We start from the raw sequence: 18,742 nt of genomic DNA on the forward strand, positions 1-18,742 counted from the left end.
GAAGCTCCTCCCAAACATGCCCTAACAATTATTCCTCCCTTAAATTTACTGAGGTTTCTTCTTCCAGTGTTTTTATACATGACCCTAAGAATTTCATGTCATGTCATTCACCAAACCGCTTTATACCATACAGTGTCGCCTACCCGGAAAGCAATGAGCGAAAGGCAGGGTACACCCTGGATGGGGTGCCAGTCCACTGCAGAGCAAGTGCAAACCAATCATACATGGAGACAATTTGGAGGCCATGGTAAAGGCAATGGTAAGGGGAAGTTTGGCCAAGACATCGGGATAACTCCCTACTCGTATTGAGAAATGCCTGAGGATCTTTGATGAGTCAGGACCTCGGTTTAACATCTCATTCGAAATATGGACCCTAAGAATGATAGGATCTTAATTTCTATAATATTAATCTGTTAATTATTTCTAATTCTTAACATTATTTTCTCCTAAAATGCTGTTATTAATAGATAGATTACTTGGAGTATTAATATCTATTGGTTTTCGTCTATAAAAAAATCATCATTAAAACTTTCACTTACTGTATAATGTGAATATTCAAACAAAGAAGACTGCGCTTTTTATAAAGGCTCCATATTCCAATTAATATAAATATACAATGTAGAATAAACTAAATGGTGAGACTATTCTGTGTGTAAAAAATAGGAAAAATGTATTTACTGATATACTTGCCTAGATGTGTGAAGGAGAAAGAGGGAGTGTTTTTTTTTAAACAGATGAAATATTGAGACATGTGCTTTTATTATTCTTTACTAACAAACAATAATATAGCTAGATTAATATGTTTTATTTGTTTTTGTTTTTAATAAAAAGTAATAATATTTTAAATGTTCTTTCCAGACAATTTGTGGGACATTGAATAGGAATTGAGAACACAGGTCATAATATGGAGTGCTACAGTCTTGCCTGTTTGGATAAAATTCTTCACAGCATGTAGTCTTCTGTCATGTATGAGCTGAATACACTGACACAAAACTACATGTGAAGTACTATCCACAGATATCCATACAGTATATCATGTACAGTGCTAGTATCATTCTTGCAGAATGCCTTCGTCTAGATGCCATCAATTACACTACTGTTTTGCAAGATAAAATTAAAATTATTAATTTTAATTAAAATGTTTGGATGGATACCTACTGTACCTCAATAGAATAAAAAATAGATTTCTTAACAATTTAAATATATTAAACCAAATATTGTGCAGACTTTTATCAGAAACAATGCATACACAAAATCCTTCAAATCACTACTCAAAACATTTATTTAAATATGACCTTTTTGTTCTTCACATGAATTATTGCTTTAAAATATTACGTTTTTAAATCTACTATATATAATATGTTTTTGTAAGTAAAATATAAAATACAATTATCTGTTTTATTTATACACAATTAATAATTATACACAATTCTGTTTACTGTATGTAATTAATCCAATTAATGTTATACAGTATTGTGACATATCTCATTTGAGGTGTGATAGAAACGTAGTAACAACATCCTGTCAATAATGTAATCATTTTGTCTAATGATATTTTTTGTCGCTAGTATGCATACAGGAAAGCATTAATGTACGTACCAATTGACAACTGCCAGCTCACAGCTGCAGTACTTTAAGGATTCACTACACCACATGTCAGGTTTAAAGAGCTGTGCAGTTCCGCATCACATTATTAGAGAAAAATAAAAATTGCCGTGATATGCAGCTGTCTGGAACACTGAGGTTCATACTGCAGTCTCCCAACTGACACATGGAGCATTACCTAGATTGTCTGTATATTGGGAATCAGTGTTTATTGTTACCACTCATGTTTTCTATAATTAGATGAGGATAATTTAAACACAGATCCTCCATTTCTTTTTATTAGAGACTGTCTACTGTTTGTTTGTATATTGTCTCGATGCACTGTCTGCACTTTGTTTTTTTATACTTTTTAACAATCCAGAGACATTATTCCATTGTACCATTACATGTACCAGTTACATATGGCAGTAAAGTTCAAGTTCAACTTCACTGAGAATGTTACAGATTGGTGAGGTAAGAACATAATCAAAAAGTGTGTAATATTATCAAAACAAAAGGTACAGTAGCTCAAACCAGCTAAGGTCAAACAAGACAGGAACATTAAAAACAATAAGTCTTATACATTAATGAAGACACCGCACTAATGTCATATATTAAAACTCTACAAATTCTGTTTTTTGATTGTCTTGTTCCTTTCGTGAAACTTTTTCACTGCTTTTATTACCTCATCTGTTTTGATTGTGTAGATGATGGGGTTCATCATTGGTGGAATGGTGGAAGATAAGGATGTACTTATTATTCTGGTATTTGGGTGAATATTGGTAATGTTTGCTGCAATGTAGATGGCAGATATCGGAAGGTAAAACATTGCCACTAAGATCAAATGGGAGGTGCAGGTTTTCATTGCTTTTATGCGTTCCTCCTCTGAAGCGATTTTCAGTAATGCCACTATTATACATACATAGGATGACAGAATTAGAGTCAAAGGTGCAGCTAGCAATATTGTAGTACCAATCTTGGCCATTACATAGTTAGGAAAATTGTCATTGCAGGACATCCGATAAATAGGTCCATGATCACAGAAATAGCTGTCTATCACAATTGATTTGCAGAATGATAGTCTGGTAGTGAAACCTACACCTACAATTACTACTCCAGCTGCTAGAATCCATATTCCAGCTAATATTTTACCCATCCCAGTAGTAGTGATGATGATATGATACTTCAGAGGAAAACAAATAGCAACAAATCTATCATAGGCAAGTGCAAGAAGAGTTAAAGACTGCATGAATGTAAACAAATGTACAAAAAACATATTGGCCAAGCAGCCTTCATACGTGATGAATTGGGAATCAAAGAGAAAAGTCTCAATCATCTTAGGAATGAGAGCAGTGCTGCCACACATGTCAACTACAGCTAAATGAAAAACAGCCACATACTTTGGGGTATGAAGGCTTTGCTCCATGTATATAATAAACATAATGAAAGAGTTTCCTAATAGTGTTACAGTGAAAACAAAACACAAGAAAATGTAATAGTATTTTACATAAGGAATATTAGAAAGTCCATTGATATAAAAGAACTGAGGTTGAACTAATGAAACATTTGGAGGAAGTGTTGAATTCAAGGAACTCATGAGGCTGTTTTTTCCCAGTTGTCCTGAAATTCAAAAAATTAAATTAAATTAAATTAAAAAGTTGTTATTGTATTGCATTTTAAAAGTTTTTCTTTCTATACTACAATTTACAACATGCAAGAATTTCAACTCCAGTAGTACAGAATGCAGCCAAAAAAGATGAAACCTTGGTGCACTTTTTGCTCCATGTAAACAATAAGCATGAATGTAATAATGCTTCACATGAGGAATATTAGAAAAATCATTGATATACTGGAACGGAGGTGTATCAAATGAAACATTTTGAGGAGCTGTTGAATTGAAGGATATCATGTTAGTTTCTTTACAATTGTTTTTTTTTTTCTGTCCTGTAATTAAAAGGATTTAAAACTCAATATTAAAAAAATGGACAATACATCATTTTGGTTTTATTTTACTTTGTCATGTAAGGAAAGACTTGATGATTGGAGATCTTAATAACAAAATTGAGAATTGGTTGCATTACTATCTTAAGGTTATTAAAGGGCATTTGGAATTGTAGGTGTGGATTAATCTTATGTTAAGGGTGTAACTGTAGGTTTAATTTCCTTCGAAGCAGGATATTAAATTATTTTAAACAACATACATTACTTAGCATACATATAGAATTTTAGATGTTATCAATTAATTTAATGCAGTACTATATAGAATATAAAACAAATTGCTTTCCTTGGAAATTAAAATTCCTTAAATGAATTGTCTTATACTTAACAGAAATAAAGCCAAGCACCATCTCGTGCATTACCCACTTCTCAGAAAATAATAATATAAACAGTATAATAATATTGTAAGTTTTAGTGCTGGGACTGTAATAACAATGGTTTCACAAGAAAATAGTTTCACAATGTAGTACAGTGCAGTGGGATAATGCATAAGAAGTCCAAATTGATTCTGTAATTATAATATTTCTACATAGAAAATAAAACACGTTAACATTTTTTATAATTATTGAATGTAATAGGACTTTGTAAATCTTATTTTTGTAGGAAATGACTTTGTATTTTAAATTTCTTGTTCAATAAACAAATATTTCGATGTTAAGAATTTAATCGTGTAAGGAAAGCAAGCACTTTATACTCACCCAAAAACTTCTTGTTCATGTGAAAAGGAAGTGGGAGATAAAATGCAGCTTTGAAAAACAAAAGCAACAATTGTGGCATAATTTGAATTCCTTAAAATGTTTCTATCTTGTCTTCTGACCATACTTATTTTCTTTTTCATGTGCAACACTATAATGACTCCACTGTTACATTGCTTATACTTTAGAAATAGAGCACATGGAAGTAGAATAAAGTCAGTATTTAAAGTCATTAACAAATATTGTTTTTTGAAATGTAAGATATAACTAAAACTATACAACTGAAATATAGCTGTGGAGTGTTATATAATGTGCTGTGCAATTGCATTATCTTACCAAATAAAGAAATTTTAAAATATTTTAATATAATACCTGATAGAGTAAAAGAGAACACAAGTAAAAATGACAAAAACCTAAGGCCTTTTATAAATAAGATCCTGCAGAGTGCAATCATCATGGGAATGCACTGTTCAACAGTATTACTGTGGGACTCATCAGTTTCACTCATAAGAACTAAGTAAAGTAGCAAAGTATTTTCTTTGCCCAGACCAACTATAAACATGTACACACTTGTACCTTTCACATCTTTCTAAACTCACAATTCTGAATGTAACGTACTTTCCTGATCACACCAACACCTCTAAATGAAGCTTTTATTATTTATTATATCAGTTTTACAGATGGCCAGGTCAGATTGACTATATATCCTGAGTAGAGCCAATTAGATGCCAGTACATTTTGGCAGTTTTTAGTTTTTTTTTTGTTTGGTGCTTTCTAAGCATTTATTTTGGAAGGTCAAGTCTGGTAAAAACCCTACACAGGAAAACATTGATGTAGACTTATTTAATAATGGGGTTATAGGTGTGTAAACTTTGGTTGATCGAGTCTGTTTTTAGGTTTTAGAGGAACAGTGATCTGAGAATGTCTGCCATATGTCACGACTCTCTTCCTCTCCCTAGAGGGCACTCCACTTTTCTGTCCTGTTCCTTTCTTCCCTGTGCCCATGCTTCCGGTGCATCTGGTGGAGGTTTGTCATTTATTCCTGGTCTTTCCTTTCCTCCTCGATCAGCATTGGGTTCGGTTGTCGAATGGCTCGCCTCACCAGGTCACCCCACGTCCACTACCTGAGGGCTTAAGTTGTGTCCCTGACTCTGCCTGATACCTTGTTTCTGCCACTTCGCATAGGCTGTTCCTGTTCTGCCAGTCTTTCCACGGATTCCATGACAGAATGGCCGAGGCTGCACTGGACCCAGCAAGCTGTTCTGGCCTCCCTGGCTTCTGGTTTCTTGCCTGCCCTAGCCTGTTTCCCTTTCTCCCTGGTCTTTTTATGTTTCATTTGTCCCCATGGTTTCCAAGGTTTTATCGGTTGTGCATTAATTTTTTTGTGTTGTTTGTTCCCCTGTTCCATCAGGATTTTTTTATGTTGTGGGTTATTTTTTAATGTTTCATTTGTTGCCTTGGATTCCGGGTTATTTCTGTTGTACCTTTTTTTACGTTTTGCCTGTTTTTTGTCTCTGGTCTCAGGATCCCCGCCCAGCTCCCCCTTCCTCTACTAATAAAGTTTACCCCGAAGGAGGGGGTTAGCTCTCAGCTGTGGAATCCTGGAGGTTTCCTTTCAGTTAAATGAAGTTTTTCCTGCCCCCGGTGCTATGCAGCTTATTATCTTTGTGCGTCCGGAGCCATCCTTGAAGGGGGGTACTGTTACGACCCTTTTCCTACCCCTAGAGGGCGCTACACCTTTCTGTGCTGTTCCTTTCTTCCCTGTGCTTGTGCTTGTGCTTTCGGTGTGTCCGGTGGAGGTTTGCTATTTCCGGTCTGTCCTGTCCTCCTCGCTTGGCATTGGGATCGGTTATCGAGAGGTTCACCTCACCAGGTCGCCCCACATCCGTTACCTGAGGGCTTATGTCTCGTCCCTGACTCTGTCTAATATCTTGAGCCTAGAGTGAACTCCTGTGTTGACCTGGGAGTCAACACTTCTTTACAGTATGCAGCTGGATTCTGGATTTCCTGACTGGCAGACCACAGACTGTGAAGGTCGATGGAAAGCTTTCTTCCATGCAGACCATCAATATACATTAACACAATGATACCTGAGTGCTTAAACCCCCTGCAGTCTACATACCGGAGTAACAGGTCCACTGACAATGCTATTTCCCTGGCTTTTCAAACTGCCCTGGCTCATTTGGATAATAATTTAGATAATAAACCTTAATGACCTGGGAGTCACCACTTCTTTACAGTATGCAGCTGGATTCTGGATTTCCTGACTGGCAGACCACAGACTGTGAAGGTCGATGGAAAGCTTTCTTCCATGCTGACCATCAATATACAGTAGGTGCCCCTCAGGACTGTGTGCTTAGCCCCCTGCTGTTTTCCACATTTACCCACAATCATGTGGTCAGACACAGCTCCGACTCCATCTACAAATATGGTGATGACACTACCACCATTAGCCAAATCACCTGTAATAATGAGACAGCCTACAGGGATGAGGGCAGGAGGCTGGTGGAATGGTTCCTCGACAATCTCTCCTTCAATGTCAGCAAAAAAAAAGATCTGATCATCAATTTTAGAAAACAGGCGGGGGGGGAACCACATCCCTGTTCAAAATCATTAGGGTGGATGTAGAAATGGTTAGCAGCTTCAAGTTACTGGGTACCATTATTACTAACGATTAAACATGTTCCGAGCATGTAACTGGAGCCACAAAGAAAGCACAACAGCATCTTTACCTCAGGCAGTTGAAAAATGTGGTCTCCCTTCAACTATGCTTACTAAATTTACAGGTGCGCTATTGAGAGTGTGCTCACGTGTGATATTACATTATGGTTTAGCAGCAGCTCGTTGTCTGACCAGAAGGCATTGCAGGGGGTGATCAGGTCAGCCCTGTCCATCATTGGAGTATAGCTCATCTCTGTTGTGGACATTTTTATAACTCGCTGTTTCAGGAAGGCTGGAAGTATTTGTTGTGCCAAACAAAGGGCATCAGCCGAGAGTTTGTGTGTTGAAAGTAGTTTTTATTTTATATGCATATGGGAGTCTTGCTCTTGTACGCAAGACACAAAAGACAATGCTTAAAGGGCTTTTATACAGTGTAACACACAATACAAGATACACTTCCACATGAATCCCTGCTTGCATTGTGACTTTATATACTAGAAAGCTGACCAGTATCTACAGATGCAGCCATTCAAAATGCGCGTGCGATACCGCATTATTTTCCGGTGCGCTGTACGCAGTCTACCGCGAGTTACCGGTAAATACCGCTTGTTACCGTAAATTCTCCTATAATACCGCAAGCAAAATAATAGTATCCGGAATTTCCGCAAGATGGAGCTAATAAAGCTCAACCTCTCATGTTTGAGCTGTCGCCATCAAAGTCTTTAACAAAGATATTACTAATAGTATTAATAATGAATGACCTTGGACAAGCTGTAAACTCAAAGTATTGCCCTGGTCCGCATTCTTTTTTTCATTGACCGTCTTTGTAAAAGTAACACCACAGCATTTCGCAATCACGCATTTGTTCCCAATCATGCAAAGTACAGTAATTTTTGAAAATCGATTCACCATGCCTTTCACATGCTCATAAAAGAGATTGATTTAGGAACATAAACATATTACCGTATGCAAACTGTACTGTATACAGTATGTATGTGTATATTTAATGTCTTAACTGTGCCCGTTTAAGTATTGAATATTTGGAATTTTACCACTGAAGGGAAATCTTAGTGCCTGAGCATAAAAAGAATAGGAGCATACTGTAACGCGTGTGAAGGCCATAAACGATATTAATTTTGGAACTTAAACATACAGTATATGGCTGGTCTCGATACTTTAAAGAAAACATACACACCAGTATTCCATTTCTCCCTAAACATTTTAAGCATCGAAGTCTTTAACTAACATGATACCGGAGTCAAAAAGCATACTTTTAGAATTTGATTAAAAGGGAATATAATATGGAATCGCATATCTAAAGAAATTAATAACGATATAATTATATTCATGTTGAAAAAAAAACTGCAACGGACATAAAAACTCCCTTGCTTTTAACAGAGCGTTTCATAATTTCCAACTACGAAATTTATTTAAACTGCGACACTTATCATTCAACCAGAGCTCGAAATATCACAAGGATCCTCTAGAGCACAGCAAAGACTGTATTAAAAGTATACTAGTGACAAACTAGTATACTTTTTTTTTCTGAACCGGGGAAAATCTGATCATGTTTCTCTACAACAATAATAAAAACATTCTTTTACATATCACCTTTATGTGATATCACCTTAAGGACAGCACATACAAGGGTTAATTGCACAATGGACCGCGCAAAGAAATTTAAAATAGTCTTCTTTAGGTGTGAGGGCAGGAGTGGATCGCAGAAGGCATAATCAGCAAATTAGGAAAACAAAGAACAGGACAGGTGAGACGTTTATCCAGAGAGCGAGTGATCAGAAAAAGGAACAGCTGTTACGCCCAGGTTTTACGCTCTCTCTCTCTGCTGAAAGAATAAAAGCATTTTATTAAAAATGCATTTGTGTTTGGGTATTTACTTTGTAATCTGTGGTTTACATCTACTGTATTGCTTTGAGATGCCACTTTTAAAGGTGATATGTAAAATAAAGTTTTTTATTATTGTTATAGAGAAACATGATCAGATTTTCCCTGGTTCAGAAAAAAGCCGATTAAAATCTGTAATCTTTCCACTTGCATGTCATCGGAAAATACAAGAAGTTTCTGCTTTGTGTAAGGATGGTATCAAAAAGTAATCTAAGTGGTGAAAAAGCTGTGCTCCTCAAAGCGCTTTACAGGATAAAAACAACAGCAATAGTGTTAAGCGGGAGTGCTGGCTGTGACGAATTAAACCGGTTTCACAGGTATTTTCAAAGTAGAAGGGGGTGAGATTTCCAGCGAAAGACACCTCCCCCTCCAAAGGCAAGGAAGTTCAGTACTTACTAGTTAAGAAAGCTAGGCTCCTCAATGAAATCGCTTTAACATGCTAATGTGTTGGTGTAACAGTCCAGGCGTGACAAGCTTCTAATGTCATCTCGACTCGATTGGAAGACAATGAACGTATTCTAGCCCTAAATGAATTAATAGCAAACATGGTTTACATAAAATACATTTTTCCAAGAAAGTTTATAATAATACAATCTATAGTTGAAATCTGAGCCTAAATAAAAAGAAAAAGCATTTTCAGAGAGCAATCACGCTGTGTTTATGTAGAAAAAGCGATTAGGTTTATGAGCAATCTAATTACTTATTCGTTTAAAACGGTATATAAAAAAAAGTTTATTATTAATTTGCTGGACAGAGCGGTGAACATTATTATGGATAAGACAAAAATAACGATCCTGATCAGTTTAGAAATCTGTGTACGCTGTAAGGTTTTTACTTCTTAAACTTTTAAAATACATGTTTCGAATAGAAAGAAATCATCTTCCTGGTACAGTATGTATAGCAAACCAGCACATCTTTTTTCTCCAATCAGAGGGGTTAGACGCTCTGTTAAAAGCAAAGGAGATTGTCTGTTATAGTGGACATAAAAACAAGAGTTCGCTGGCATTATATCCTAGAAGACACAGATCGGCGCCAGACCAGGAGAATGCCCGCAGCGTAAGAGAAAATGCCTGATGAACTAGGGATTGGACAGTTTCCAAGTGCTTGTACAATCGATGGAAATGTTCAAATAAATGTGCAAAAGAAATAAAATAATCATTTATTTCTTTATCATATTGGCTAGCTAATGTCCTCTCTTTGCTAATTAGTGGCTGTGTTTCTACGTCGGGTAGCAACGGGTGACTGTTCTCAGGAGGAAGATGTAAACAGCTTAATTTTCATGTTAAATAATTTTTTTTAATTAAAATTCTTTCCATATAGCAATCGCATATTTGGGTACCGTTTCATAAAACTTTCATGCTTAAAATGCATAGGGAGAAATGGAAGACTGATAATGGAATGGAATGGAATGATGATAAGTGTCGCAGTTTAAATAATTTCCTTAGTTAGAAATTGTGAAACGCTCTGTTAAAAGCAAGGGAGTTTTTATGTCCGTTGCAGTAAAAGAAAATGCCTGACAAAGTAGGGCTTGGACAGATTCCAATTGCATTTTTGCAATTTACATTGCATTGTCCATTGTGCTGCTGTAATACAGTTTAAAATAAGTCAGGAGGCGCACTGCGAGAATGTCCTGCCCTGGGAGCCTTTCTGCTCCTGAGCTGTCCTGCCCTGGAATTATTTAGAATAGTCTCACACCCCTGGAATTCTCTTTAGAATAGCCCCCTACTGACTCTCTGTGTTGCCTGTTTTTACCTGGAGGAACTTCAGCTTGTACATTGGCTGAATGTTTCATGGGCATCAGAGACCCACTTGGGTTACTCGGCCCTACCAGTCCCTGATTGGTTGATCAAGGTGAGATATGAGTCACTTACTCCTGACACTTAGGAATGTAGTCCAGATGTCCATCTGGCACTCCCTAGACAGATAGGCGCCAATGGATGACCATTGATCATGATAGCCAGGCTTAGCTAAGTGCATCCCCATTTGGGAGCTGTCCCTTATCAAAAGAAAACATCTTCAAATCAGCCTGCATGAACAGCTTCTCTGTGGCTACACCACAGAGATGAAAAGAGAGATGGGGCCTCATTTGGGAAAGCACAGCAACACTTAATTCTGTCTTATTAATAAGCCTCGCCGCTACAAGGGCAATCTGAGGTCCAAAAGCCATGGGTAAACAAGCCAAGCAAAAGTACAAAACCAGGAGCAGAGCCATAAGCCAAGAGTCAAAACCAGAGCGATCAGTAAAGAGCCAAAACAAAAACCAAGCCACATATTTGGGGAACAAACCAGGGTCAGGAAGCCAATAACCAAACAGTAAGTAAGTAGAAAAAGAGATAGTTGCTCTAGCCAGGAAAACCCTAATACTGAGCACAGAGGAGTGTGAGAAGCAGCATTGAATAGGCTGGGGAAAATTGACTAATTGGGAACCATGCTGGAATGCAAGGTGGAATGACGAGTCTTCCGGGGACATGGCATAAAAGTATATTATAACTCGTTGTTGCTGCTGTTTATGTTTTGGTGATTCCTTTAATGTCTTTGTATTGGAGCATACATGCAAATAAACATTTCATTGCACTTGTGCATATGACAAGTAAACTGAACTGAACTGATACAGAAGTACAGATGCAGCCATCGAGAATGTATATAGAATCAAAACACACATTAAAGGAAAGCAAATTGCAATATACTACAGTCTGTTCCAGCATATTGAATTTAGCCCTTATTTGCTCAGAAAAGTTTAAAAGGATGAGCATGTGCTGCCTTAGATGTTAGTGAAATGGTAGCATCATTTATTTTTTTCTTAGCTATATTTCTTGAAAATATAACAAAATCATATGAAACACAATAGTTAGCACTTTAAAATGTCATGTGGCTGTAAAGTTTTTTTCTGAAAATCTATTAAAAACTGTGAATGGAGGCCTCATTTTTGTCTGGTGTCTGGTTTCATGAAAATTCTCAGAAAAAAAATTAACTTAATGGAGTGAGTATAAAGTAATCAAAACATCTGAAATTGTACAGTCAATCATTTAAGTACAATACCTCAACCGATAATTTTATTTTAGATTTTTGAATAATAAAAGCATGGTATGTATAGGGAAATATAATGTTTTAAGCAAATAAACATGTAAAACAAAAACAAAAAAGAGGCCAGATTAAAACAGAGGTTGTGAGTAGTGATTCGAATGACTTTGTCAAATGCTGTAAATTGCCTTGTAGCTGATACAAATCTGCATTGCACTGTTAAGTGGTTTCTTTTTGAAGGCATCCTTAAATTCCCTGGATTGCATGGATTCAATTTATCTTCTTTATTTCTTTTTATGTAATCATTGTATTTAATGACATTTTTGGAGGCTACCATACATATAGTATGATTGGCGCAGGGAAGAACTAATGAGTTAATAAACATTTAGGACTATATAGATTTTTATGACAACCACTCACAACTGTTGTACTTTAATTCACTATGCTGCCTGATAGGTTTACAGAATAGTGCAGTTCTGCATCAAAATATTTTTTAAAATACCACAGGATACCCTAACATCTCTAATATCAGCATCAGCACCACTTGCTGATATGAAGAGAATTTGTTTACATATCCCCCAAAAGTTGTAAATCATTAGATAAAGCAAGCTCCTGAGTCTGGTTACCTTGAGAGACTGTGGGTGGAAGCTTGTAAAGTGGGGTGAGACTCAAAGGTCATAACTACACCAGAGGAGGGAGAAACAGAGATTGGCGACCTGTAGCCATGTCAGCTAGGGCAGAGACAGGTGCAGGAACCAGAGCTGGTGGGGACTGAGAACAAGGAGGCAAAACCAAGTTCAAAATGATCCTGTGCACTCAGGACAGAGTGGTCAGGAGGTAAATGATGGTCAGATCTCCAAGTCAAGTTGTGCTGGAAAGGCCAGTGAATATGAGGAAATGGCGAGGTGGGAGTCAAGCTGGGGTTGTGCAAGAGACACACAAAAAAACAAAGAACTGAAATGTAATGTAATGTTTTGCACCAATATCAATGAGAGATGTCTAACTTTAGCAACTAAAGCCACAGAGAAGCTATTCATGCAGCCTGATTTAAGGTGTTTTCTTTTGAAAGGAACAACTCCCAAACAGGGATGCACTTAGCTAAGCCTGACCATCATGATCAATGGTCATCCCTGGTGCCTCTCTGTCTATGGAATGCCGGAAGACATCTGGATTGCAGTCCTAGGTGTCAGGGGTCAGTGGCTCATCTCTCACCTTGGTCAACCAATGAGGGACTGGCAGGGCGTGGTAACACCACGTGGTTCTCTAATGCCTGCCAAACTCTACTCAATCATCACACATCTGTGCCTTGGATAAAAAGGTTGCACAAGCTCAGGTCAGGGCTCTCCTTGGCCATTTTTGTGCACCCTCAGAGACAATCACGTGACAACCAGTGTTGGCTGCACTGGGACTTGGACTTTGTTCTAAGTGAGAGGCCGAGGATCCCATACATACTCAGAATTCTGCAACGACCAACATGAATGCTCCGCTTGATCAAAGGCAGCCTACAGTTGGACCCTCGTCGACAACCTGAATAGTTTATTCAGAAACAGCGCTGGACTGGGAACGGACCAGTTTTCTTCCCGGGTAAAAGAGTGACTTGCGAGGACCCGCGGTCACACTCTGTGCATAGAGACTACTAGTAGACCCCTGGGAGAAACGGCTGCACTGCACGCCGTAGTTAGATTCCTCCGTCCATCCTACTCCGAGCTGCACCTCGACTGGTTGGCTGGTAGCCAGAGGACGCCAAGACGACGCCTATTGGACGATCACTGGGACAGAGTTGCAACGGAGCCTGCCAGCTGGTTTTGGTGTTTGTGCCGGGAAAACCAAACCCATACACAGTGGTTAAGTAAACCCTATGTTCCACATTGCATCTCGAGAATTTAATTGTTACCTCAGCACAAGTTGTTATCAATTTAATTCATGAGTAAGATATTTACTTTCGAGTCTAGTGTAACAGCGTGAAACTGATTAGCCTTATGGTATAGCCGAACGGTATATTGAAGTATATTCTCTGTTGTGTATGTCTTTGTGTTTGCATCTCTACGAGATTAAATACCTTGTATTTTTTATAACCCTCACAGTAAGATCTGCCACCTGCAGACTGATATATGTTTGGTGCAATTTATGTTTAATAAATGTATCTCGTGTATTGAATCCATGTGTGTGTGTGTGTGTGTGTGTGTGTGTGTGTTGCTAGTTGTTCTGATGATTGAATGTCTAAAAGCCATAACGAATCACCTTGTGATTACTGCTACAATTAATAATTGTCTCAGTAAAATTACAAAACCCCTACACTGTGCAACAATAGGATATAGGTTGAGGTTATTCTATTCTTAACTTGATCACTTGGTCAAATATTGTAAATTTAAGACTTGTTAATAATGACATTTTAAAACATTACATGAATGCCATTATTATTGATACTAAGTACTAATTAATTAACAATTAGATAGCACATATGTGATTGTATGCAAAATAATACACTTCACAGTTTAAGTCATATTAGCACCAAGAGAGTCGTGGAACCTGTAAAGGTTGTAAAATGCATATATATTTTTTACAATTTACAAAATAAAAAATATCACCAAATAATGAAATAAATTCTATAAAATCTTACAAAGACAATCATAATGTAGTCAAAATATTAAGAAAAATTAAAGGATTTAATTACAATGTGTTGTGTTTATAATAAATTGGAATGTGGTCGATATTACATTATGACACAATTCAGGATCTGAAATAAAAGAAGAAGCTCAAGGCTTCTGTGAAAGTTGCAAAATCAGCAAGAGATGAAGTTGAAGGCTTAAACAGTTACACTCTGCTAGGGTGGCAGCTCTAGAGAACATTGGAGAGATAATAGCAGGACAAAGAGAGATTGAGCACGAAGGGAGGGAGACTAGACATGTTAGATTGCAAAAAAGGAGAGAAACATTATAAAATAAGTTCTGCTCTGGAAATATAGGTACACTGAGTGCAACAGAAAGACAGAAGAGACAGAGTGATGAAACAGTACAGCACTGGCAAGACAAAAGGTTGCTCTAACCAGTTGGGATCAAACAAGAAGGCAAAAATGTAAGACTTATACATTCCTGATGACACTGAGCACTAATGTTTTATATTCAAACTCTACAAATTCTGTTTATTGATTCTACTTAGGTAGCTTTCATTTGCACTGCTTTCATTACCTCCTCTGTTTTAATTGTGTAGATGATGGGGTTCATCATTGGTGGTATGGTGGAAGATAAGGATGTACTTATTATTCTGGTATTTGGGTCAACAGAGTTAATGTTTGCTGCAATATAGATGGCAGATATTGGAAGGTACAACATTGCCACTACGATTAAATGGGAGGTGCAGGTTTTCATTGCTTTTATGCGTTCTTCCCGTGAAGCGATATTTAGCAAAGCCCATATTATACACATATAGGATAACAAGATTAAAGTCAAAGGTACAGCAAGAAATACTGCAATACTAATTAGTCCAATTACATAATTGGGAAAATTGTCATTGCAGGACATACGAAACATGGGTCCATGATCACAGAAATAACTGTTTATCACAATTGATTTGCAGAATGATAGTCTAGTAGTGAAACCTACAGCTGCAATTACTTCCCCAGCTGCTAGAATCCATATTCCAGCTAATATTTTACCCATTCCAGCAGTAGTAATGATGATATGATATTTCAGAGGAAAGCATATAGCAACAAATCTATCATGTGCCAATACTACTGCAGAGACATAAAAAAATGTACAAAAAACATATTGGCCAAGCAGCCTTCATATGAGATGAGTTGGGAATCAAAGAGAAAGGTCTCAATCATCTTAGGAATAAGAGCTGTGCTGCCACACATGTCAACTACAGCTAAATGAAAAACAACCACATACTTTGGGGTGTGAAGACTTTGCTCTATGTAAATAATAAACATTATGAAAGAGTTTCCTAATATAGTAACAGTGAAAATAAAACACAAGAAAATGTAATAGTATTTCACATAAGGAATATTAGAAAATCCATTGATATAGAAGAACTGAGGTCAAACTAATGAAACATTTTGAGGAAGTGTTGAACTCGAGGAATTCATGAGGCTGGTTTTTCCCAGTTTTTGTCTCTGTCCTGTAATTAAAAATTAATTATTGTATTGCATTTTGAAAGTTTTTCTTTCTGTACTAGAATTTATGCAAGGATTTCAACTCCAGTAGTAAAGAATGCAGCCAAAAAAAGATCAAATCTTGCAGTATGTAAAGAATAAACATGATGAAAGAGTTTCCTAATGCAGTAACATAGAAGACAAAACACAAGAAAATGTTTCTTCACAAGGTTGTTTCTTCACAATTGTTTTTTTCTATCCTTTAATTAAATTCAAAGCCATTAATGTAGCAAATTTTAAAATATTTCCTCTGTACTAGAATTTCCAACATGCAAGGATTTCAAACTCTGTATTACAAAAATGTTGAAGAATTAATTTTGGTGATATTTTGGTACCATTATATTACCTTGTCATGTAAGGAAAGACTTGAAGATTGGAGATCTTAATATAAAAATTGAGAATTGGTTGCACTACACTATTTAGGTTATTAAAGGGCATTTTGGAATTTTGGAAAGTTAAGGGTGTAACTGTAGGTTTAATTTTCTTGTAAGGAGTGGATTAAATTCTTATACACAACATACATTACTTAGAATACATAAAGAATTTGAGATGTTATCAATCAATTAAATGCAGTATTTATTTAAGAGAATATAGTTTAAAATAAATTGCTTTCCTTGGAAATTAATGTAAAATGATCTTAAATGACTTATCTTATACTTAACAGAAATAAAGCCAAGCACCACCTTGTGCATTACCCATTCTCAGAAAGTAATAATGAAAACAATATAACGTTATTATGAGTTTCAGTGTTGGATCTGTAATAACAATGGTTTTGCAAGAAAAGGTAAATAGTTTCACAGTGTAGTACAGTGCAGTGGGATAATGCATTAGAAGTCCAAATTGATTCTGTAATTATAATATTTCTATATAAAAAATAAAACACGTATTAACGTTTTTATAATAATTTAATGTTTTAGGACTTTGTCAATCTTGTTTTTGTAGGAAATGACTGTGTATTTTATATTCCTTGTTCAATAAACATATTGATGTTATGAAGTTAATCGTGTAAGGAAAGCACGTTATACAGTACTCACCAAAAAACATCTTGTTCATATGAAAAGGAAGAGAGAGATGAAATTCAGCTTTGAAAGACAAAAGCAGCAGTTATGTCATAAATTGAATTCCTTAAAATGTTTCCATCTTGTCTTCTGACAATATTTTTCTTTTTGATGTGCAACACTATAATGACTCCACTGTTACATTTCTTGTAATGTAGAAATAGAGTGCAAGGAATTAGAATAAAGTAATTCCGTTACTAATATTTAAAGTTATTAACAAATATTGTTTATTGAAATGTAAGAAACAACAATAAACTAATTTCAGATACATAGAATTATTATATACATATACAAATATATATATATAAACACAAGTATAAATGACAAAAACCTAAGGCCTTTTATACATATCAGCTTTACAGATGGCTGGGTGAGACTGACTATATACAGTATCCTGAGTAGATCCAATTAGATGTCAGTATATTTTGGCGGTTTTAGTTTTTTATGATTAGAGGTTTCTAAGCATTTTTTTTGGACTAGCAAAAACCCTACACAGGAAAACATTTATATTTATGTAGATTTATTCACTAATGGAGTTATAGGTGTGTAAACTTTGGTTGATGGAGTTTGTCTGGCTAATCAAGGTTTTGGAGGAACAGTAATCTGAGAATGTCGGCCATAGTGTAGAGTGAATGAGAACCATGTATGATGTGGGTGTTGGAATGTAATACAGCAAACAAGTGGCAGTATAGCCAACCAGCCTTAGCTCAGTGGAAGACACTGTGCTGACTTGAAAAGAGCAACCTAAGGCCTTCTGCAATATGGAACTTTATAAGAAGGGAAGGTATGACCTGCGGAGACCTATCAGGGACCCCAAAAGGCAATATCAAAACAGACTAGAAATACAAGCTGCCTCTTCCAAATGTGGTGGGGTATTCACACAAATGCAAATCGTAAAGCTAAAATAAGCAGTTTTATATCCACTCATTTTGAATTCTCTCTCCCGGATGAGCTGAATACCTGTTATGCTCGGTTTGAGAAGGGAATCACAGAACCACAGAACCGCCAGTACCAGTGTTCCCAACCACTGATGATACTGATGTCACGGAGGCTGAAGTCGGGGCAACCTTCAGACGGGTGAACATGTGGAAGGCAACCGGCCCAGATGGTGTTCCTTTCACTTTTACAATCTTCGATTGTTCTTAAAGAAAACTGCAATTACACTAGTGCTGAAGAAAAATACCTGATTAAATGATTAAAGTAACTACCACCATATCTACGGTAATTAAATGCTTTGAAAGGCTGGTCATGAGGCACATTAATACATTGGTTCCTGAGTGCTTAGACCCCCTGAAGTTTGCATACCGGTATAACAGGTACACCGACATTGCTATTTCCCTGGCCTTTCACACTGCCCTGGCACATTTGGAGAATAAAGACACATACAGATGCAGCCATTCAAAGTGCGCGGTACAGACACGTACCGGAGGTAATTGGCTACGGCGTCGCGCATTGAGACGCACGATGACGTGCGGTACTTGATTGGTTGACCAACAGGGGCACTCGTGGTCCGTTGGTCTGTCGTAGAAAGATTTACAGTAAACGTCTTTACTGTGCCAGTTGTAGTATTGAATATTCATGTGGAATTTTACCACTGAAGGGAAATCTTAGTAGCTGAGCATAAAAAGAATAGGAGCATACTGCAACGCGTGTGAAGGACATAAACGATA

General features: G+C 36.7%; 1 protein-coding gene and 1 pseudogene across 1 annotated transcript; both read right to left on the minus strand.

The window, feature by feature from the left end:
• Positions 1 to 2,206: 2,206 nt before the first annotated feature.
• LOC138239084 (olfactory receptor 51F2-like) lies at positions 2,207 to 3,181 on the minus strand. Its single transcript, XM_069189714.1, has one exon. The coding sequence runs from the start codon at positions 3,179 to 3,181 to the stop codon at positions 2,207 to 2,209; it is 975 nt and encodes a 324-aa protein (XP_069045815.1).
• An 11,835-nt stretch (positions 3,182 to 15,016) lies between these two features.
• On the minus strand, positions 15,017 to 18,437 carry LOC138239085 (olfactory receptor 51F2-like; annotated as a pseudogene).
• Between the last annotated feature and the right edge of the window lie 305 nt (positions 18,438 to 18,742).

This window comes from Lepisosteus oculatus, chromosome 5 (genome assembly GCF_040954835.1).
Source record: "Lepisosteus oculatus isolate fLepOcu1 chromosome 5, fLepOcu1.hap2, whole genome shotgun sequence".
Classification (NCBI taxonomy): Eukaryota; Metazoa; Chordata; class Actinopteri; order Semionotiformes; family Lepisosteidae; genus Lepisosteus; species Lepisosteus oculatus.

What these genes read in the sequence shown, in the direction of transcription:
- LOC138239084 (XM_069189714.1), bottom strand. Translation starts at nt 3,181, where the DNA reads ATGAGTTCCTTGAATTCAACACTTCCTCCAAATGTTTCATTAGTTCAA.